A 24,531-nucleotide genomic window follows, 5' to 3' on the forward strand; every position below is an offset into this window, starting at 1 on the left:
GAGAGAGAGAGAGAGGTGTGAAGCAGATTGATAGCCACCTCCTCAGACTGTTCTTGCTTCTGATGACAAATTACAGTGAGGTCATAGGGGTGCGAGGGAGAGTCATGGGGTGGCGATCACTGCAACTGCCCCTTGGTGCCTTCAGTGGTTGCCATTACAGAGGGCACATAAAAGTTTACCAAGTCAATGATAAAACCTCCAAAGTTAAAAAAAGAACATGCTGGACTCAACGTGAGTCAGTGATCTAAAACATTCAACAGACTGGAAGAGTCTAATCATTCATATATGTGGCTCTAAGTCAATTCAAAAGCTTCTCAAGATACTGCAGATGAATAGCCATTCAATACCTTGTCTGTGACACATAGAAGGAGATGCATCCCTAATGGCATCCTATCCTATTCTCTATATAGTGCAATACACTACTGACCAGAGCCCTATGTATGGAATGCACTTTATAAAGAATAGGGTGCCATTTGGGACACGTCCATAGCGTTCATTCTGCTCAAATGTATTTCTCTATCAAAGCTGCTATGACGAAATTATGAATTTCCATTCCAGACACAGATGTTAAAATGCATAAATATTACGAATGTTCTTTTTCTTATCAATCCTCTCCATCTTGAGCCAAGAAATGTGATCCAACTATCTCATAAAATTCTGGGATATGGGTTTTAATTTACTCGCAGAGCAGGTAGGGAATGTAAAAAAGCTAACTTTTATCACTTCCTCAAATCAATTCAAGTATGTTATTGGACTCTATTCTATGTTTTCATGTTTGGTTCAGCAGATACAGTATGAAGAGAAAAATACATTGTTCGGTTATGGTGGGATAGAGAAATAGCCACCATGGCAAGAGGATGTTTTATTGTGCTCAGAGCTCCAAACTGTTCAGAGCCCCAAACATTGCAACTGTACCAAGTTTCATTTTTTTATAAAAAGTGGGGGGGAAATTCACATATCGCCTGGACTATAAGGGGAATTCACATAGAAATTGCAGAGAGAAATACACTAATACATTACCATGCTCATTCTTCAGAGTGTGGTCAAATGGAGGTCTTATGCCCTGGACCGAGCCCACACCCAATGACCAATCAAAGTTGTCAGCCAGGGAGCTCTTCCAACCACAGCGGCCATTCTCGAAAGAGCAGGAAGTCCCACAATCCTTTTCATCGGTGCCGTCGCCGCAAACGTCTATGAAGTCACAGCTCTTGTCTGGAAGGAAACACTGGCCGTTCTCACACTGCAGGTGGCCCAGAGGACAGGAGCCTAGGGAACACACACACACACTGATTATAATGCATAATGTATGCATGAGACAGACAGACAGACACACACTGATTATAATGCATAATACTTGCATGAGACAGAAGACACACACACTGACCAAGGGAGAGGCCATGTACTGAGAATTACACAAAGTCAATCTATTGTATAGCATTCAGTGGCTTGCACATGAAGGCAAAGGGAAACTGCAGCAGTGTCAGGATCTGTGTGTGTAGCTAGCATGATGTTGGCATGCATTAGCTTCCTCATACATCATGTAGAGCAGAGGTCAGGGGTCAGCCATTAGGGAAGTGAAGCACCACTCAAATGAAAGAGGGTACGGTCAGGCTGCCCAGCACTAGGCCTGTGTCCCAAACGACACTCTATTCCCTATAAAGTGCAGTACTTTTGGGCCTTGGTCAAAAGTAGTGCACTATACTGTATAGGATATAGGGTGCCATTTGGGACACAAAGTGCTGTAGAAATGTTATGGATCATGCAGCCAAGAGACTAGGGTAATAAGCAGGACCAGTCTGGACAAAGGACCGTGAGATAGGAAATCAATGAAGTATTGAAATCAAAACAAATAGTGCACAACTAAAAGTCGTATCCATTCAGTGCACAAACAGCTGTGTGAATTCCCTGTGGATTTGGGTTGGCTCTGGTCTTAAGACCTAACAATCATCAGAAATACACTATATATATACACAAAAGTATGTGGACACCCGTTCAAATTAGTGGATTTTGCTATTTCAGCAACACCCGTTGCTGACAGCTGTAAAACATCGAGCACACCCATCCAATGTACAGGTGCAGGGCTATGTACAGGTGCAGTGATCTGTGAGCTGCTCTGACAGCTGGTGCTTAAAACTGGAGATTTTTGTAGTTCGTTCCAGTCATTGGCAGCAGAGAACTGGAAGGAGAGGCAGCCAAAGGAGGAATTGGCCCTGGGGGTGACCAATGAAATACACCTGCTGGAGCGCGTGCTACGGGTGGGTGCTGCTATGGTGACCAGCGAGCTGAGATAAGGCGGGACTTTACCTAGCAGGGTCTTGTAGATGTCCTGGAACCAGTGGGTTTGGCGTGGGTTTGGCGACGAGTATGAAGCGAGGGCCAACCAACGGGAGTGTACAGGTCGCAGTGGTGGGTAGTATATGGGGCTTTGGTGACAAAACGGATGGCACTGTGATAGACTGCATCCAATTTGTTGAGTTGGGTGTTGGAGGCTATTTTGTAAATGACATCACAGAAGTCGAGGATCGGTAGGATGGTCAGTTTTACGAGGGCATGTTTGGCAGCATGAGTGAAGGATGCTTTGTTGCGAAATAGGAAGCCAATTCTAGATTTAATTTTGGATTGGAGATGTTTGATGTGAGTCTGGAAGGAGAGTTTACACTCTAACCAGACACCTAGGTATTTGTAGTTGTCCACATATTCTAAGTCAGAACCGTCCAGAGAAGTGATGCTGGGTGGGCAGGTGTAGGCAGCGGTCGGTTGATGAGCATGCATTTAGTTTTACTTGTATTTAGGAGCAGTTGGAGGCTACGGAAGGAGAGTTGTATAGCATTGAAGCTCGTCTGGAGGGTAGTTAACACAGTGTCCAAAGAAGGGCCAGAAGTATACAGAATGGTGTCGTCTGCGTAGAGGTGGATCAGAAACTCACCAGCAGCAAGAGCGACATCATTGATGTATACAGAGAAAAGAGTTGGCCCAAGAATTGAACCCTGTGGCACCCCCATAGAGACTGCCAGAGGCCCAGACAACAGACCCTCCGATTTGACACACTGAACTCTATCGGAAAAGTAGTTGGTGAACAGGGCGAGGCAATCATTTGAGAAACCGAGGCTGTTGAGTCTGCTGATGAGGATGTGGTGAGTCGAAAGCCTTGGCCAGGTCAATGAATACGGCTGCACAGTATTGTTTCTTATCGATGGCGGTTAAGATATCGTTTAGGACCTTGAGCGTGGCTGAGGTGCACCCATGACCAGCTCTGAAACCAGATTGCATAGTGGAGAAGGTACAGTTCGGATTCGAAATGGTCGGTAATCTGTTTGTTAACCTTAGAAAGGCAGGGTAGGATAGATATAGGTCTGTAGTAGTTTGGGTCAAGAGTGTGTCCCCCTTTGAAGAGGGGGATGACCGCAGCTGCTTTCCAATCTCAGATGACACGAAAGAGAGGTTGAACAGGCTAGTAATAGGGGTTGCAACAATTTCGGCAGATAATTTAAGAAAGAAAGGGTCCAGATTGTCTAGACCGGCTGATTTGTAGGGGTCCAGATTTTGCAGCTCTTTCAGAACATTTGGGAGAAGGAGAAATGGGGAAGGCTTGGGCGAGTTGCTGTGGGGGGTGCAGTGCTGTTGACCGGGGTATGGGTAGCCAGGTGGAAAGCATGGCCAGCCGTAGAAAAATACTTCTTGAAATTCTCAATTATCGTGGATTTATCAGTGGTGATAGAGTTTCCTAGCCTCAGTGCAGTGGGCAGCTGGGAGGAGGTACTCTTATTCTCCATGGACTTTACAGTGTCCCAGAACTTTTTTGAGTTTGTGTTGCAGGAAGCAAATTTCTGCTTGAAAAAGCTAGCCTTGGCTTTTCTAACTGCCTGTGTATATTGGTTTCTAACTTCCCTAAAAAGTTGCATATCACGGGGGCTGTTCGATGCTAATGCAGAACGCCACAGGATGTTTTTGTGCTGGTTAAGGGTAGTCAGGTCTGGAGAGAACCAAGGGCTATATCTGTTCCTAGTTCTACATTTCTTGAATGGGGCATGCCTATTTAAGATGGTGAGGAAGGCATTTTTAAAGAATAACGAGGCATCCTCTATTGACGAGATGAGGTCAATATCCTTCCAGGACACCCGGGCCAGGTCGATTAGAAAGGCCTGCTCGCTGAAGTGCTTCAGGGAGCGTTTGACAGTGATGAGTGGAGGTCATTTGACTGCTGACCCATTACGGATACAGGCAATGAGGCAGTGATCGCTGAGATCTTGGTTGAAAACAGCAGAGGTGTATTTAGAGGGCAAGTTGGTTAGGATGATATCTATGAGGGTTGGTGGAACCCAGGAGAACGCTACCTGCCTAAATCCATGGTGCCAACTGTAAAGTTTGTGGGAGGAGGATTTATGGTCTGGGGCTATTTTTCATGGTTCGGGCTAGGCCCCTTAGTTCCAGTGAAGGGAAATCTTCACGCTACAGCATACAATGACATTCTAGATGATTCTGTGCTTGCAACTTTGTGGCAACAGTTTGGGGAAGGCCCTGTTTCAGCATGACAATGCCCCCGTGCACAAAGCGAGGTCCATACAGAAATGGTTTGTCAAGATCGGTGTGGAAGAACTTGACTGGCCTGCCTAGAGCCCTGACCTCAACCCTATTGAACCCCTTTGGGATGAATTGGAATGCCGACTGCCAGGCCTAATCGCCCAACATCAGTGACCGACCTCACTAATGCGACCTGCAGTCCCCGCAGCAAATGTTCCAACATCTAGTGGAAAGCCTGGAGGCTGTTATAGCAACAAAGGGGGGGGGAGCAACTCCATATTAATGGCCATGATTTTGGAATGAGATGTTCGACGAGCAGGTGTCCACATACTTTTGGTAATGTAGAGTACATGCACACACACACAGAATGTATAAAAAGGCCCAAGGTGACAATAAAGAGGCAGTTGCTTTTAATTAATGCAGGTATTAAGATGGTGAGCTCACCTCTGCATGATCAGAACTTCACCTTCATAATGTCAGGCTAATGACATCTAGTGGAGTTCACAAAACTGTAAAATCCATACAATTTAGTCAAGCTATTCGTCGAAACGACATCAAGTGTCTCAGACTAGGAGTGCTGATCTAGTATCAGTTCCCCCCGTTTGTGCATGTAATGTTATTAATTGTGATCTAAAAGGCAAAGCTGATCCTGAATCGCAAAACAAGCAAAGAGACCTGAAAGGCCAAGAATTCAAATTGAATATAAAAAGTAAGCCAAGCAAGCAGACGATCTGAATGATACATTAGCCTCTCTTTCAGTCAGTGGCTTAGGAGGACAAAGGAGGGGAGAAGTAAGGCTTTGTATCAGAAGGAGGGGGAGTAGACGGCTGAGAAGAGGGGATGTGGGACTGGAATTGTGGCTGTATAGGAGCCAGGCATTCCAGTGGGGTCAGACTTGGAGTTTGGGAGTATTAGAGAGGCGTGATGATGCGTGATGAAGAGGGGTGGTCCCAGTAATTCAAGCAAAGAAAGGGGGATAAATCCCCTCTAATATTTTCTTCCACTTCTTCAGGTGCACAGGACCAGAAGGAATATGGTCCCACCACAGTGGCATGATGTGCATCCTATTCCCTATATAGTGTACTACTTTTGACCAGAGCCCAACCGTCAAAATTAGGGCATCACAAAGGGAATAGGGTGCAATTTGGGACCATACATGGATATGGAAAAACGGGAAACCATTTTGCCTCTCAAAGGTAACGAAGAAAGAGTTTGGTCTACCATGACAACCATTTCCATACATTCAAGTCATTTCAAATGTTGAAATTTGTTTCTGCCTTTGTACATAGCTGATTTTGTATTTGTATGATCTAGACCGGGGTTCAAATGGTAATAAATCATCATTTAAAATAATGTATATGTGCTTGATTGAGCTTGCCGGGCTTAATGGACCAAACAGAATAGTCCCAAAACTGCAAACCCTGCCCACTTAGCACTCCAAGCATGATAGAGCAAACGCTCAAAGTATTTGAAAGATTTAAAATAGTTTTTGAACCCAGGTCTGATATGTTCTATCATAACAGCAAAGCCAAACTCTGTTTATTCCCCCATTCACCTCTATCGCCACCTCTCCCACCCTCTGCATGAAAGACTGAATGTTAGTGCAGATTATACCGAGGATTAATGGACTTTTATATGATGATCATTATGGGATATGATGGCTCAGGAGCCTGTACATTAAAAGTGGATCTAATTTAGTTGATGCCATTCCATTCACTCCATTCTAGCCATTATTATGAGCTGTCCTCCCCTCAGCAGCCTCCACTGGTACTGTAATGACCCACTGCCCTTCGACCCCATATACTCACCCTGGGTAGGATATTGTCCCCTGGTGGATTGGGGAGTATACGAATCTGTGGATTCTGTGTTTATTGCCTGATGGGTTGTGTGTTACTGACAACATGATCCATAACCATCACAGGGCAACCACATCCAGACTCTCAACAATCTTACGGTAATGACCTGTTACAGTCATGAATCTCTTCTTGTATCAGCTGCCGTCACACTGCTGTCTGATTACATTTGTCCCACATGGCTTTCCATCACTTTGACTCATTCCCTCTCATCTGAATAGACTGTCTTTCATCTCCCTGTCCTCCTCAACAACAGGCCCATTCTCCACCGTTTTTGATGTGATTAGTCCATGGTCGTTACATATCATTATATATCATAAGCTACATATTAAATGACAACATAGGGTCCATAGGGCCCTGGTCAAAAATAGTACAATATATAGGGAATAGAGTACCATTTGGGAGACAGCCATACTGTAGCATCTCATAAAAGGCATGGATTCTACATTTGAGCTTGATTTATCTGAGACTGTAGCTCAGTTGGTAGAGCATGGTGTTTGCAACGCCAGGGTTGTGGGTTCGATTCCCATGGGGGGCCAGCACAGAAAAAAAAAAATAAAAAAAAAAAAATGTATGAAATGTATGCATTCACTACTGTAAGTCGCTCTGGATAAGAGCGTCTGCTAAATGACTAAAATGTAAATGTAATTGCTCAAATGTTTTCTGATGCTATCACGTTCTTTCTGAGGAAGGGGGGGAGAGGAGGAAGAGCGAAAACAAGTTCAGCCGCATTTCATTCACCATAGAAAATTGATTAAAAAAGGAAGAAGAGAGAAAGCCAGGTCGACCTTGCTTGCCTGGTGATAGGATTTATTTTGTAATTGATCTAGGAGATTGTGGGGCTGCCGTCCTTGGGATTGACTCGTTCCAAATGGAATAATAATGTTGGGGTAATGATGGTAGAAGGACGAGTGGCCTCGTCTTCGAATGCACGCACACCAACCATCTGTATCTCTCCCTTAGATCTTCCCCTCCTCTCTGTTGCTTGTATCTCATTTTGTTTTATTAGACATTTGACTACATTGTGTTATTCTGACTATATTACACAGTATTAACAGTCCGTATTCCCTTTCCAGTGCTATCAATGACCAAGGAATATAATATACAAGTGTGTTTAACATAAAAAGTCCAGTGAGAGGACTAAAGTGTACTGCCATTGGTCTGGCCAAAATAATATTTCATGTAAGAGAAAAGACAGCCATTTTCTCAACTATATCCGTCAAAGCCATTTTGGCATAGCCTTCTCTCTCCATTGCAGGGGTTTCTTAAATTATGGGTTTGCATATAGTTCCATTTGGGAGACACAAATGATTTTGTTTTCTTGGTGGGGGATGACATAACGCACAAGTGTTTGTGAACCGCAAACTCCGACTGACATAAGGATAACCCCAAAACAAGTGTAACATTTCAGCAAACGCAAATGCACGCACAGCAATTGTCAAAAGAGAGAGCAAGCTGGATATCAACATATCATTACCAACATCCTCATATTCACACTGACTCCCGCCGACTCCCGCTGACTCCCATTGGGCTGAGACTCCATTAAAGTCATGTGATGACTCATTAATGCCCCTGCCTGTTGGCAGACTCACAGCAGGCTAGGTTGCATTCTCAAACACATTCTGTGGCTGTGAGTAAGTCAGAGAGAGAGAGAGAGAAAGGAAGAAAGAAAGAGATATAGAAGCACACAACAGGACTATTGTGTATAAGGCCCCTATAGTCCAGCCCAGCAGATCACTAGGGGTCCCTTAAAGAGGCCACACACAAAGCCTTCCCCATCCCCTCAAAACCCTCCTCTTCTCTCCCTCTCTTCCTCTCCGACACCCAATACAACAGTAAGCTATACATTAGAAAGGGCAATTATAGCTGCTATGCACCACTGTGACAATGGGGCTAAATCAGTTCACGTTGTTGTCCCTTTCTCTCGTCTCTCTCAAGGGTTGGCTCGTAAAGAACAGGAAGAATGCAGAGGAAACGTACAATCATCTGAATGAAGACCAAGCCGTTCTTTATTCACTGACTGATACTGCTTGGTTCACTCAGTCATTTATGCCCACAAAACCATGACTAATGTCTCAAATTAAACCCTATTCCCTAAATAATGTACTACTTAGTTCTTTCTTCTCCTTCTATCCTTCATCTGCGCTAATGCGAAAAAACTGAACAGGCCAAAGTCAATTCCCAGTGGGTAGGTTTTCAGACTTTAATGAAGGAGAGGAAACAAGGAGACGAGGAGGTCACTTAAGACTATTGAGATGCACCCGGGGTGACATCATGACATCATACCTGATGGGGGTGGAGTCTCCAGTGCTTCTGACATAGATGAGAGCAGGCAGCCTGGTGAGAAGGTGATGTCATCCAGACAGATGTCCCCCTTGGCGTTGTGGCCCACCTTAGGATATAATAAAATAGCATAATTGTTCCACAGGGAACTTTAGTTGTGGCAAGTCGGATAAGATAAAGATTGTAAACATATACAGTGCCGTGAAAAAGTGCTTGCCACCTTTCTAATGGGTCCCATTATGCCTGGTGAATACCAAACACTGCATTCCACGGCAAGAACCTCATACCAACGGTCAAGCATGTCCCCAGTCTGCTGTCCCAACTTGCTTCAAGATGTCCACCATTGTTCCTGTACCCAAGAAAGCCAAGGTAACTGAACTAAATGACTATCGCCCTGTAGCACTCACTACTGTCATCATGAATTGCTTTGAGAGGCTAGTTAAGGATCATACTTTACCTGACACACTAGACCCAATTAAATTTGCTTACATCCCCAATAGATCCACAGACGATGCAATCGCCATTGCACTGCACACTCCCATCTGGACAAGAGGAATACCTATGTAAGAATGCTGTTCATTGACTATAGCTCAGCCTTTCAGTAGCCTCCAAGCGCATCATCAAGCTTGGGGCCCTGGGTCTGAAACCCGCCCTGTGCAACTGGGTCCTGGACTTCCTGACAGGCCGCCCCCAGGAGGTGAAGGTAGGAAGAAAAAAAAAACTCCACTTCACTGATCCTCAACACAGGGCCCCACAAGGGTGCGTACTCATCTGCTAAATATGTGTATGTGACCAATAACATTTGATTTGATAGTGTGATGGTTTGGGGATGCTTTTTTTTGCCTCAGGACCTGGACAACTTGCCTTAATAGAAGGAACCATGAATTCTCTGCTCTGTATCAGAGAATTCGACAGGAGAATGTCAGGCCATCCATCTGTGAGCTGAAGCGCAGCTGAGTCATGCAGCAAGACAATGATCCAAAACACAATCAAGTCTACATGAAAATGGCTAAAAAGCATTTTAAGTTTTGGAATGGCCTAGTCAAAGTCCAGACCAATCCCAATTATGATGTTGTGGCAGGACTTGAAACGAGCAGCTCATGCTTGAAACCCCACAAATGTCGCTGAGTTAAAGCAGTTCTGCATGTAAAAGCGGGCCAAAATTCCTCCACAGCGATGTGAGAGACCAATCAACAACTACAAGAAGCATTTGGTTGCAGTCATTACAGCTAAAGGTGGCACAACCAGTTACTGAGTGTAAAGGGGCAATTACTTTTTCACATAGGGGAATTGGGTGTTGCTTAACTTTGCTAATTAAATAAAGAAAGAATAAATAATGTTGAATTCTTTGTAAACTCAGGTTCCCTTTATCTAATATTAGGTTTTGGTTGAAGATCTGATAACATTCAGTATAAAAAAATATGCAAAAATAGAGAAAATCAGAAAGCGGGCAAATACTTTTTCATGGCACAGTAACAGCAACATTCGCAGATACAAATGCTATGCCAGATGTGCACAAGATGAACATAAGTCACAAGAATTCAATAAAAATGTTCATCACCTTGCCCTCGAACGTGACCCGGAAGTCTTCCTGAGAGGTCAGCTGGATGTCCCTCCTCTGCCAGTAGTTTCCCTGGTCTCCAGTCAGGTTGAGGAGGAGCTGGTGACCTGAGGAGCTGGTGACCTGGAACACGTTCAGCGTTCCAAAGCCGTCTCCAGACATGTGTAGGTAGAAGCGGATCTGGAGAAGGGACGGGACAAACACACAAGAAAGTGACAAACATAATGAAGTCATGCAAGTGTAGCCAAGTTTAATTGGTTAAACTAACTTCATCTTAAAATCTGTACCATAAAATTTCTAGCTGGATAAGGACAGACAGTCTGAGAAATACCATGATATTTAAGCAATGACAGACTTTCCTCCACTCATTAAAGTGAAGTTGATATACCCCTGACTTGTAAAGGACCAAAAGGCTCCTTAACAGCTTCTACCCCCAAGCCATAAGACTGCTGAACAATTAACACTGACCCCCTCCCCCTCCATTCTTTTTGTACACTGCTGCTACTCGCTGTTTATCATCTATTCATAGTCACTTCACCCCTACCTACATGTACAAATTACCTCAACTAACCTGTAGCCCCGCACACTGACTCGGTACCGGTACCCCCTGTATATAGCCTCGTTATTGCTTTGTTATTGTGTTACTTTTATATATTTTTTTACTTTAGTTTATTTGGTAAATATTTTCTTAACCTCTTCTTGAACTGCACTGTTGGTTAAGGGTTTGTAAGTAAGCATTTCACGGTAAGGTCTACACTTGTTGTATTCGGCGCATGTGACAAATACAGTGTGATTTGATTCAGTAAATCTGATCAAAGTAACAAGCACCTGAGTCTCATGCTTTCTGCATTACCGTTGACTTTTCACTGCAACACTCTTATTATGATAATTCGTGTCACCTCCCCATAGACCATGAAAGCAAGAGGTCTATCTATATAAAAAAAAAGGTCATTTGTTGTGAACCAAAATGGTCATCACCGTAGCTCCATTCATTTCCTTCAATTAGGGCTAGCCCACAATGTCAGCCACACAAACGCAGTGCTACGGAGTTCCACAGGGGTTTTCTACCAAATGCAACTAGATGCAGAGGGAGGGCGGGAGGCAGTGAGAAGACTAAAACCACCGCTTCTTCTCTCCTCCCTCTCTTCCCCTTCTCTCCTCGCTCTGTTTAATTGGCGCCTGTCAGCTGCGTGTGTGATTGGTCGGCAGGTCCGGCCCGAGATGAGACAGACACAGTTCCATACAAACGAGGCACTCAATCAGAACGCTGGCCTCAGACAGACTGACTGATGTGAGCTCAGTCAGAGAGAGACGAGAGATGGCCCCTGGGCTCACCCACGTCACTGGCTGATCTCGTCACACACAGAGGGAGGAGACATCGACTGACCCAGTCCTTTATACATATTTCCCCCAATTCTGCTTCATAATCTACCTAAACCTCCTCCCTTAATCTGTCTGTAGGTTTGTATGGTGGATTACACCATCACACTGAATTTGACTTAAAAACAAATAAACCAAATCATTACACACCGTATAACCCTCACTTATGGACCCTTTGTTTATTTCTCCCTTATTTTACCAGGTAAATTGACTGAGAACACATTCGCATTTACAGCAACGACCTGGGGAATAGTTATAGGGGCGAGGAGGGGGGATGAATGAGCCAATTTGAAGTTGGGGATAATTAGGTGGCCATGATGGCATGATGGCCAGATTGGGAATTTAGCCAGGGCCCTGGGGTTATCACCTCTATTCTTACAATAAGTGACTTGGGATCTTTAGTGACCATAGAGAGTCAGGACACCCGTTTGACGTTGAATCCGAAAGACGGCACCCGACACAGGACAATGTCCCCCATCACCGCCCTGGGGCATTGGGATATTTTTTGGGGGAAGGAAAGAGTGCCTCCTACTGGCCCTCCAAAACCACTTCCAGCAGCATCTGGTCTCCCATCCAGGGACCGACCAGGACCAACCCTTGTGTCCATGTATTGATCAGATGACCCTTTTATCTCGACCCAGTAACACCCACATGGCTTCCGAACTGTTATCTACAGTCTCTGCCCTGACCTTTGCCTGACCTTGCACTGCTTGCTCCTGCGGCTGAGGAGGGGTCCTGAGATTCTAGCGGCGTCTCCGGTTGCCTGGGGGAAAGAGCTCTCTACATAGAGGTAGTGGCCAGATGGGTCCCGCAGGGTGTGGTCAGTAGATGGACCTGTGCCAGCGGTCGGTGTGCTGCCCGCTTTGATAAGCCAATCGAAATTGTCCTGCCGGCACTGGCGCCAGGAGCAGAGGTCAAACTCAAAGTTGCAGTGTCCGCTGAAGCCCTCTGTAAGAGAGCGAGAGAGGACGAGAGCTTAATTAGTCATTAGTATACTCACCATGACATACTGTGGACAGTGGCACATTTGTTGTTGTTTTGGCTCTATATTCCATCACTTTGGATTTGAAATGAGAATGACTATGAGGTTAAAGTGCAGACTGTCAGATTTATTTTGAGGGTATTTTCATCCATATCGGGTGAACTGTTTTGTAAATGACACCTTTTGTACATTGTCCATTTTAGGGGAATAAAAGTATTGGGACAAATTCACTTATGTGTATTAAAGTAGTCAAAAGTTTAGTGTTTGGTCCCATATTCCTAGCATGCAACGATCATACCACCACCCCCCCTGTTATTGTAATGGTGAGAGGTTAGCATGTCTTTGGGTATGATATTTGTGCGTCTGTATGGTTGAGGATACCCTCAATAGCAATGGTGTGTTTTCATGGATGCCAAGGGAAGCCAGGCTATTTGACCAATAAAACATTTTAAATTATAAAATAAATGTATTACATTTACATTTAAGTCATTTAGCAGACGCTCTTATCCAGAGCGACTTACAGTAGTGAATACATTTCATACATTTTATTTATTTTTCCCCGTACTTTCGTATCTTTCGTCTCTTTCTGTTTTCATAATTTCTTTCAATTCGCAAGTGGCTGAATCTCACTGGAGAAATCATCCAAGCGAGGGAAACAGCGCCCCTCTGTCTCACTATGTGTAGCCCATCTATCTGATGCTGACTGGACCAAAAGAGTATAACATGTTGCCGCCGTAGCATTTGATTGATTAATGTCAGCAAGCATTTGGCCTCCCATGATAAAGACATTCTGAAAGAATTAGCCAATCAGCGTGGAGCTGAGCTCAACTGTGGGTTGTCCTGATGCAGCAAAACGCCCCCCAAGGGAGGCCAGTTTGGATATGGCTTCAAACCAATCAATTCATTTCCGAAGCAAAACAACATTTTCAGAAAAACTTGTCTGTTTCTGGTCTGCTTGTGTTGATGTCCTGCAGCAGCCCTTTCCTAAGCCATGGATGGAGATGGGGATTTGGACTTGTGGTTTTGACTTAATTCTCTGTACAGGCCAATGAATATGATGGCGATTCTGATCTGACAATAAATGTATATATTGTGCCACTGACCTGAGACAATTGAAGTTCAATATGTAGCCTAGACATTGCCTAGTAAGTGCACGCTAACTACCTAGCTAACTTACCTGATTCATTGTTGCCCATGCGAGGAAGTTAGGCCAGCAAGCATTTTAGCTAGGTAGCCTATTACAACCAAAAAGTGTACTGTATGACGGAGCCATAGACAGTTTTGCCAACATGAAAGAGGGGGATGGCATTGGCATTCAACTAGTCTACAAGTAGGGTGAGTAAAAAAAACGCTTTACTTGTGCAAACACGCACAGACAGAAATCAGTACCATGGACAGCCACATGATTTTAAGCAGCATTAATTGGACTAAATAGTTGTAGGTATCTTTAAGTTTGTTTTCAGTGTATTAAACTAAGCATATATAGCCACGTTTGATGATGTTTAAATGTTTAAGTTGAAATGGTGCTGGAATAGCTGAGGCAGTCCCCCTGTTGTCTTTGTGCTGACTTGCGGTAACTCTGTGGTTGTAAATCAGTAGTTGTTTAGTAAACTGTCGTAAACATGAACTTACTTGACCATGCTGCAGATTACATAACTGTTTGTAATATGCAATATTTGGTTTGTGGACTTCAACTGACACATATCACGGTGTCATATGAACGAATGGGTTATAGAGCTTCTACACCTGCATTGCTTGCTGTTTGGGGTTTTAGGCTGGGTTTCTGTACAGCCCTTTGAGGTATCAGCTGATGTAGAGCAAACGCCACAATTATCACAACAAAGGTTGTAATATGGCTTTTTTACTGGCTTGGCTTCCTCAAGAGATTTTACTCACGTACCGCTACCGCTCAAATGAAAGCTGACAGTCTGCACTTTAACCTCATAGTCATTGTATCATCTCAAACCCAAAGCGCTGGAGTACAGAGGCCAAACAGCAACAACAAAAAAAGTACTGTCCAAATACTTTTGTAGCTCACTGTATATTCACCCACTCAAAAAACAGCCTAAAGTTATTCGAATTTATCACTATACTTTTAACTACGTCAAAGTAGCCTCGCAAACCCGACCCTAGGCAAGAGCAATGTATGCCGTAGCATTGGATACAATGTGGGAGGCAACTGTCTGCCTAGGGAGACTAATCTAATAGCACTACCACATTCCAATCGAAAAACAATGTCACATTTTTGGTTTAGTTGTCACCGAAATGTTTATCACTGTGCTTTCAACGATTTAAAAGCACAGCAAAGTTCAAATGGGAATACAATGTCAGTTATTGTTCATTTATACAACAGATGAATGTGTTATCACTGTGCTTCATCTAATAGCAGAACCAAATGACTTGGATTGCAGTTGAGAACACATTAAAAAAGTAGGCTACATGGCGCAAGTGATTAATGTCATTCGAGATTCTGCATAGATAATTACAGCAATTGAGAAGACAATATGATTGCATAACAAGACATTCATATTTACATAAGGCTCAAAATGTGGCCATGGATGTGTTACTCATTTTAAGGTTGAATGTTACATTAGATTGTACAATTAATAAAAACCACCATTGCCACCACAGTAAAGGCCTATTTATTGCCTTACCTCCCTACTCTTCTAGATCTGCACACACCGTACATACAGTTGAAGTCGGAAGTTTACATACACCTTAGCCAAATACATTTCAACTCAGTTTTTCACAATTCCTGAAAATGTAATCCTAGTAAAAAGTCCCTGTCTTAGGTCAGTTAGGATCACCACTTTATTTTAAGAATGTGAAATGTCAGAATAATAATAGAGAGAATGATTTATTTCAGCTTCTATTTCTTTCATCACATTCCCAGTGGGTCAGAAGTTTACATACAGTCAATTAGCATTTGGTAGCATTGCCTTTAAATTGTTTAACTTGGGTCAAACAATTCGGGTAGCCTTCCACAAGCTTCCCACAATAAGTTGGGTGAATTTTGGCCCATTCCTCCTGACAGAGCTGGTGTAACTGAGTCAGGTTTGTAGGCCTCCTTGCTTGCTCACACTTTTTCAGTTATGCCCACACATTTTCTATAGGATTGAGGTCAGGGCTTTGTGATGGCCACTCCAATACCTTGACTTTGTTGTCCTTAAGCCATTTGCCACAACTTTGGAAGTATGCTTGGGGTCATTGTCCATTTGGAAGACCCATTTGCGACCAAGCTTTAACTTCCTGACTGATGTCTTGAGATGTTGCTTCAATATATCTACATAATTTTCCTGCTTCATGATGCCATCTATTTTGTGAAGTGCACCAGTCCCTCCTGCAGCAAAGCACCCCCACAACATGATGCTGACACCCCCGTGCTTCACGGTTGGGACGCTGTTCTTCGGCTTGCAAGCCTCCACCTTTCTCCTCCAAACATAACGATGGTCATTATGGCCAAACAGTTCTATTTTTTCTTTCATCAGACCAGAGGACATTTCTCCAAAAAGTACGATCTTTGTTGCAAACCGTAGTCTGGCTTTTTTATGGCGGTTTTGGAGCAGTGGTTTCTTCCTTGCTGAGCGGCCTTTCAGGTTATGTTGATATAGGACCTGTTTTACTGTGGAAATAGATACTTTTGTACCCGTTTCCTCCAGCATCTTCACAAGGTCCTTTGCTGTTGTTCTCGGATTGATTTGCACTTTTCGCACCAAAGTATGTTCATCTCTAGGAGACAGAACGCATCTCCTTCCTGAGTGGTATGACTGCTGTGTGGTCCCATGGTGTTTATACTTGCGTACTATTGTTTGTACAGATGAATGTGGTACCTTCAGGCATTTAGAAATTGCTCCCAATAATGAACCAGACTTGTGGAGGTCTCCACTTTTTTTTCTGAGGTCTTGGCTGATTTCTTTAGATTTTCCCATGATGTCAAGCAAAGAGGCACTGAGTTTGAAGGTAGGCAATGAAATACATCCACAGGTACACCTCCAATTGACTCAAATGATGTCAATTAGGCTATCAGAAGCTTCTAAAGCCATGACATCATTTTTGGGAATTTTCCAAGCTGTTTAAAGGCAGAGTCACCTTAGTGTATGTAAACTTCTGACCCACTGGAATTGTGATACAGTGAATTATAAGTGAAATAATCTGTCTGTAAACAATTGTTGGAAAAATGACTTTTGTCATGCACAAAGTAGATGTCCTAACCGACTTGCCAAAACTATAGTTTGTTAACAAGAAATTTGTGGAGTGGTTGAAAAACAACTTCAACTGTAGATTTTTCTATTGTGTTATTGACTGTATGTTTGTTTATGTGTAACTCTGTTGTTTTTGTCACACTGCTTTGCCTTGTCTTGGCCAGGTCACAGTTGTAAATGAGAACTTGTTCTCAACTGGCCTACCTGGTTAAATAAAAGGTGAAATAAAAAAATTATCACACATAATTCAACAAAAGCTGCTGTGAGGAACACTGTTCTTTAGTTAATTATTATCAAATGGGCAGGCGAAGGGTCTCTCACTCACTGCAGATATAGGGGTCCTCGTCGGAGCCATCTCCACAGTGGTTGAGGAAGTCACACAGGTTGTCCTCTGGGATGCAGTATCCATTGGAGCAGGTGTACTCCTCAGGCCCACACGGCTGCTCTGGGCTGAGGGGAGGGGTGCAGTTCTGGAAGGTCACGTCATCCACCACCACATCTCCCATGTAGCTGATCCCCCGCTTGGCCTGGAAGATCACCTAAATGACAGACAGGATGGAAGTCAGCCATCTGTCCAAGTCTTTCAATGCTTGAAGTAATACCCAAATACTTATAAATCAACAAAACTGTCTAGTACCATATAAACTAGCAAATTCACAATAACATGCCATTAGTCTCGTTCTCAGCCATCTTCACTATAATCCTGGTAAGCAAGGCTAAACATTACATAAACACAATTAAACCCAACATACTAGAACATCCCAAATGGTACCTGGTCAAAAGAAGGGCACTATAAAGGGAATAAGGTTCCACTTAGGATGTAGCCCAAAATCACCAACTGTATACTACACAAGCAACTCATCCTTCAAATTGCTGAGTCATGTACACGTAACTGCCAAGATAAAGGAAACACTTGAGTAAATGAGTGACAAAGTATATTGAAAGCAGGTGTTTCCACACAGGTGAGGCTTTCTGAGTTAATTAAACAATTAACATCCCATCATGCTTAGGGTCATGTATAAAATACACAGTTGCCTATTATTTTGCCTACCGTGGCTAGAAGAGATCTCAGCGATGTTAAAAGAGTGGTCTCAAAGGAGCATAGGCGGTTTAAAGGGTGTGTGTGTATGTGTCTCAGTCACCAGATCTCAACCCAAATGAACACTTATGGGAGATCTAGAGACACCTAAGACAGAGTTTTTCACCACCAACAAAACACCAAATTATTGAATTCCTCATGGACTAATGGTGTCGCATCCCTCCAATAGTGTTCCAGACACTTGTAGAATCTATTCCAATGCGTATTGAAGCTGTTTTGGTGGCTCGTGGTGGCCCAACGCCTTTAAGACACTTTAAGTTGGTGTTTCCTTTATTTTGGCAGTTACCTGTATTTCACATGAGAGAGAGGACCTGGGCTGATTAAGTGCTTTGTGGGAGAGAGAAAGGGCACTGAAGCTCTGATGGTAAGAAAGCTGCTCTTGAACACACCGCTTCAGTGCTAAAGGACACACTGATTGCTCTATCTGAATGGCTGATCTGACTGGGCCAGGTTGACAAAGGTTAATGGACATCAGTACAAAGGTCAGGGGATTTGTTGCTAAAATTGCTATTTCACTGTTGATGTCAGGTCTTTGTCTTGTTTTTGGTAGGGTGAACTCAGCCATTGGATAGCATGCAGTGATAGCATGCAGTTTCTTCCTAGATAACTTCCGTCTAGGGAGATTTTCCTGGCCACTGTGCTTTCGCATTTGCTTTGCTTGCTCTTTGGGATTTAGGCCGGGTATCTATAAAGCACTTTGTGGCAACTGCTGATGTAAAAAAGGGCTTTATAAAATAAATGTGATTAATTCTCTTTACAGAGTCAAACAATCAATCTGTGGCTGTGTGAGTCGAAATCCTCTTAGTGTAACAGTCAAGCATGAATTGCAAATGACCCACCCCCCCCCCAAAAAAAGAGTCCACAAAACCGTTTTATATTTTAGTCATTTAGCGGACGCTCTTATCCAGCATGGAACAGCATGAATAAGCATGAATCACTCCACTAGATCTGTGACAGCTGGATTTATGGACATGGTTCTCTCCAAGACAAGATGATTGACAGACCTGGAAGCCATGGTCGATTCCGAGAAACACTTCTCCACGTCTCCATTTGTTGCCTTGGTTACCAGTCTGGGACCACACTTCATGGGTGACATTTCCATACTTCAATAACACCTGTGATATACAGTAAGAAAATCTCACAATTGTACCACTGCTTTGTGATAACAAATACATTTTTTAAAACATTGTCATGGCCATTAGCCGTATTTTATTCTCCATATGGTATATTGTGGTGCAAAGTACTTTTGAAAGACTGAGAACAAAATATGTTTAAGGTTATGTAAAAAAAAATAAAAAATAATAATTAAAGCCTGCCATAAAGAAACAAAGGCTTTTTAATTCAGATGACAAAATAAGTGCCATGTTTTTTGTTGCAGGCTTTTAGTTTCACCTTTTTTTTTTTTTTTACATAAGCTAAAACTTATTCTCAGTCTATTTAGACCCTTGTTTCCCATGAATACCATTTATATATTTCTCACAGAAGCAACGCAACGCTTCTTATTTGATCTTTTCTCGATGATACATCTGAGAGACTCTATGGGATTCATTCACCTGCAGGGTTCCCACAGTGAAGCCGCTCATGTGATACCAGAATCCCAAGGTGCACTGGGGTCCAGTGGAGGAGATGACAGGGGTCTGCAGGTCGGTGATGTGGCCGTAACCACCGTTGGAGCTGTCTGCGTACATGTACCAACCCTCTGGACTGCCACTAGTGTAGAGACAAGAAGAGGGAAGGTTAGAGGTTCACATTATCAACACAATTGAATTCAAACAACTTTGTCACCATGGGGCAATTCTATTTAAGGCTATAGCCGTGGTTCAGACACATACAACACACAGAGACAATAAATAGAGATGACCTTGAAAGACAATTACCTTAAAGTGCAATACAATATATATGATAATGATATATAAAATGCAGAAAGTATTAGTTTATGGGAAATAGGGTTGGTTAAGAACAAATACACTGTAGTTGTTACACCCTGATCTGTTTCACCTGTCTTGTGCTTGTCTCTACCCCCCCTCCAGGTGTCACCCATTTTCCCCATTATCCCCTGTGCATTTATACCTGTGTTTCCTGTTTGTCTGTTGCCAGTTCGTCTTGTCTCGTCAAGCTGACCAGCGTGTTATTCCGTGTCTCTTTAGTCCCTGTTTTCTAGTTCTTCCGGTTTTGACCATTCTGCCCGTCCTGAGCCTGCCTGCCATCCAGTACCTTGTGACACTGCCCTGGATTACTGACCTCTGACCCTGAGCCTTCCTGCAGTTCTGTACCTTACTGACTCTGCCCCTGGAGTGGAAGACAGCCTTCAACATGGCTAGCGGACACTACGTATACCTGGTGATGCCATTCGGTCTGACCAACGCTCCTGCTGTGTTCCAGGCCCTGGTTAATGACGTTCTCCGCGACATGTTGAACCGGTTTCGACGACATCCTCGTCTTTTCCCCGCTCGGCTCAAGAACATTGCCTCCACGTCCGACAAGTCCTCGAGCGTCTCCCACCCAACACATAGAGTGCCCACCCACAGAGGCAGAGGCAGGTCACTGAAACTCATCTATCTCTCCCTGTACTAGACCCAGGCCCCTACAGATTGTCAATCACAGTCATCCTTTTTACAACCATGGGAGAATAGAGTAGAGGGCTGTGATTCGCTTGACTGCGTTCATCCATCTCCATAAGCTCACAGATCCCTGGATACCATGCCTCTATGCCCTTCCTAGCCAAGAGAGGAGAGGCTCCCCTTGGGCTTGGAGAAGACAGAGTTCCCCCTCTCACTTCCATGGCTGCCGGAGCTTAATGATCGTCTGTTACTGAAGAGTAAAGGACTGCAGCACGAGTGAGGGAAAGAGGGAGGAGGAGGGGACGGAAGAGGGATGATTGCACCTGCACTCTGGCCCACTGGCTACAAGAGGAAAGGAAATGACAGCAATAGAGTGGAGGAGTTGATTTCTGCTCTCACTGTCAACCCCTCAGATAGGCAATCATAGCCCAGACAGGTAACCATCTGAAACATCCTCACTCAGTTTCAGATGATGTCTCAGAGGGCTGTGATGGCGTTTTTGGCCCGGGTGTGTGTGTGTGTGTGTGTGTGTGTGTGTGTGTGTGTGTGTGTAGAAATGGTAATTGAAATTGTTATTGTAAAATGTATCTTTTTTTCATATACATTTCCTTAGTATATCAGGTATTTTTTTATAAATATTTTGTGATAAAATAAAGAAAAGTATATGTGCCTAATTTTCATATATACACTGGGTGTATTTCCCACACAAATAAATTCATATCAATTGGTGGAACAGGGCTGCAACCACAACACACCTGCTGTGTCTAGGCCTACCTGCACTCACCTGCTGTGTCTAGGTCCACCTGCACTCACCTGCTGTGTCTAGGTCCACCTGCACTCACCTGCTGTGTCTAGGTCCACCTGCACTCACCTGCTGTGTCTAGGTCCACCTGCACTCACCTGCTGTGTCTAGGTCCACCTGCACTCACCTGCTGTGTCTAGGTCCACCTGCACTCACCTGCTGTGTCTAGGTCCACCTGCACTCACCTGCTGTGTCTAGACTGCCTCATTAATTACTGTTGTCACATTCTCTTGCATAATTCAACAAGTGTGTCAAGGGAAGGATACCCACGCATTTAAAAATCAACACGCTTGGCTCGAGATTACACCCATTTATACATACTTTACATTGTCTGCAAGATTGGACATAATATCACTATAATCCGAGTGTTCATTTTCAGAAGTTGATTTCATTTTAGCGCATTTGATTTGTAAACCTTTCAACTGTATTAAATCATTCGTTTTTTAAATTGGGGCGGCAGGTAGCCTATTGGTTAGAGCGTTGGGCCAGTAACCGAAAGGTTGGTGGATTGAATCCCCGAGCTGACAAGGTACAAATCTGTTGTTCTGCCCCTGAACAAGGCAGTTAACCCACTGTTCCTAGGCCGTCATTGTAAATAAGAATTTGTTCTTAAAAAAACATTTAAAAAAATTGCACAAAAAAATCAACACCAACTAAAATAAAGTTATGTAATTGCCGAGCCGGTGCGTTAAATCCCAGACGAAGCATTGGCAATTCTTATATATGCATCACAAGCCAATGTATTCCATTGAGCCCACTTCATCCATTACCAGAGTGTGTTTGACAGCTCATTACAAACGTTTCCGCGGTCGCTACGTTAACGGGAAAATCAATCCAGTGATATTTAAGTGACAAGTGGATTTTCAGATGGCTGAAAAGGAGTGATCCTCAGGTGGGCATGCACATTGCTAGTGTGTGTGTGTGTGCACGTATGTGTGCCTGTACTGTACGTGTACATGTGTGCCTGTGTCTGTGCATGTGTTTGTGACTCACAGGGTGTGGTCGATGACTGGCCGGTGGTACTGCTCTCCGAGGTGTACGGTGTTTCCCTGGTCAGGGAGCCAGCGGAATGAATGAAGCAGGGCAGAGGGAGCAGGACAGACCCTCTCCCAGCCACATGCAACTCCCCCCTCAAAATCACATACCTCCTTCACTGGGGGGGGACACAGAAAGAAAGAAACCAAGAAAGAAACAAACACCATTAGACAATACCTATGGTCTTTGAAAATTCGGAACAATTCCATTTCAATTCAATTTCAAGACAGTTCTAGTGGTCTCTGTCTTCTCTGTGGTTGAAGAGAGTGCACAGCAAGGACAGAAAGAGGGTGGGAGAGAAAGAGAGAGAAGGGAAAGATTCCAATAATCCAATTCTGGTCAAATCACAGCCCAGGGGCCATATGTATCAAACAGATTTGCCTTTGAGACGCACAGTTGAAAAAGTTTAAATGGGGAGGCTAGACCTTATCCTCTATACACACGGCCCCAGATCTGAGGGAACAAGGTCAATACCCACCACAGTGCTGTTCGTCTAACCCGTCGGAGCAGTCATGTCTGAAGTCACACACCCTGCTCTGGTCCACACACTCTCCGTGCGCCCCACACACAAACTTCCCCTCTGGGCAGATGTGGGGCTGGACTGTAGGGGCTTCCGTCGGGGGGAAGGGGGTGGTGTGGCTCAATGAGGGCAAGTCCCCTGAAATAAACAAATTAATAACACACAACACATCCAACAAACTGTAACTCCGTCTAGAGTGGGACACGGTTTTATATGCTGGTGGTAAGGTATAACTACAAACGGAAATCTTCCTGAAGAAAAATGGTGTGCTTGCCTCAGCTGTCTCAAAAATGTTTTATGGCAGTGGAAGTGGTCTAAAAATAATAATAATAATAATAATAAATAGATGTATGTTGAATATCTAGGGGTATTTCTGAAGTATGTATACTAATTACCATTATAGAGCACACAGTCCAGGAAGGACAGGTCATCAATGGCGATGTCTCCATTGAAGTCGTCACCGACTGTGCCCTCGACCAGAATCTGCCAACACAAACAACAATGTATGGCTCTGTGTGTGTGTGTGTGTATGTTTGTTTTCCATCTAAGTGCAGTGTGTTATACTGTACTTTATGGCAGTGTCCCAAATGGCAACTGATTCCCTATGTAGTGAACAGCTATATGGGCACTGGTCAATAGAAGTGCACTACATAGGGAATAGAGTGTAATTTGAGATGCAGGCATATGTCTCTTTCAGCCTCCTCAGCAGGTTCAGCCTATAGCCTGGTAACTGTCGCTCTACCAGGAGAGCAGCACAGTACGGAGAACAAATTACCTCAGAACACAGTTGTAGATTGTCGTTTCAGCATAAACCCAAAACGCTGAGTCCTGAGCAAGTCAAGTACTACAACCAGAGATGTAGTGCTGTCGTAGCACGGGGGAGTGCCTTTTTCCTATTAGAGAATACACGAAGTTGGTACAAATATTTCTGGAAAATAGATTCCGATAAATTCTAAATAAATTCTATTTAATTACCCCAAACATTCCATGAAAACGGTAGAATGTCAAACTAAATATGTAGACTATAGCAGCCTATAGGTAGGTAAATGGTGATTTCTTCCTTTTCTTCTCTCTCTCTGGGCCAAATGAGTTGGCCAAATCTGATGTAACAAGAACAGTTACAGACAGAAAACTATCAGGGGTTGCTAAAACGGTTGTCCTCAAAACAGTTTTTTATGGACTTGGGGTTCATGTCATACGCACTTGAACTCGCCCAACTGTCCATGTGTAAAAATACTGATCCACCATATGAACCTTACCATCAAACCCATGTGATTTAGGATCCAAATTCACTGCCTATCCTTTCTGCACCACGAATCGAAGGGGGCTCAAATCACTCAATAACCTTCATGAAGATTTTACCTACATCTAATAGTCACACTCATTACTTATTTGTATTGTTATTATTATTATTATTACAAATAGAAGATTATCACTTCTCACATTGGTGCTCGTTTACAAGATCACACGATTCATTATTATTTTACATAACAGTACCGAACATAGTAGCATATACTGTAGCATAGTATGCCTACAACACTAAAAACACCTCCTCAGTCATTTCTTATCTGAAAGTGAATAGTAAAAAATAACTACTCATGAGGCCAAAACTCAACGCGCGCCACTAAGCAGGATATGCAGTGCAGTCGGACAGTATTCAGACCCCTTGACTTTTTCCACATTTTGTTACCTTTCATCAATCTACAAACAATACCCCATAATGACAAAGCAA

The 24,531-nt window shown here is 43.6% G+C and overlaps 1 protein-coding gene across 3 annotated transcripts in view; it reads right to left on the reverse strand.

Moving 5' to 3' along the window:
- Positions 1-24,531, reverse strand: part of malrd1 (MAM and LDL receptor class A domain containing 1) — a 114,078-nt gene that overhangs the window by 50,032 nt on the left and 39,515 nt on the right. For all 3 annotated transcript variants that reach the window (XM_014180735.2, XM_045710658.1, XM_045710659.1), the window contains exons 11-20: positions 23,195-23,282; positions 22,758-22,937; positions 22,238-22,397; positions 19,435-19,591; positions 18,886-18,996; positions 17,108-17,321; positions 12,299-12,546; positions 10,219-10,398; positions 8,661-8,766; positions 1,021-1,266 (exon numbers count right to left, since the gene is read on the reverse strand). In XM_014180735.2, coding sequence (XP_014036210.2) covers positions 1,021-1,266; positions 8,661-8,766; positions 10,219-10,398; positions 12,299-12,546; positions 17,108-17,321; positions 18,886-18,996; positions 19,435-19,591; positions 22,238-22,397; positions 22,758-22,937; positions 23,195-23,282 — 1,690 coding nt within the window. The remainder of the gene's footprint in view (positions 1-1,020; positions 1,267-8,660; positions 8,767-10,218; positions 10,399-12,298; positions 12,547-17,107; positions 17,322-18,885; positions 18,997-19,434; positions 19,592-22,237; positions 22,398-22,757; positions 22,938-23,194; positions 23,283-24,531) is intronic.

This window comes from Salmo salar, chromosome ssa29 (genome assembly GCF_905237065.1).
Source record: "Salmo salar chromosome ssa29, Ssal_v3.1, whole genome shotgun sequence".
NCBI lineage: Eukaryota > Metazoa > Chordata > Actinopteri > Salmoniformes > Salmonidae > Salmo > Salmo salar.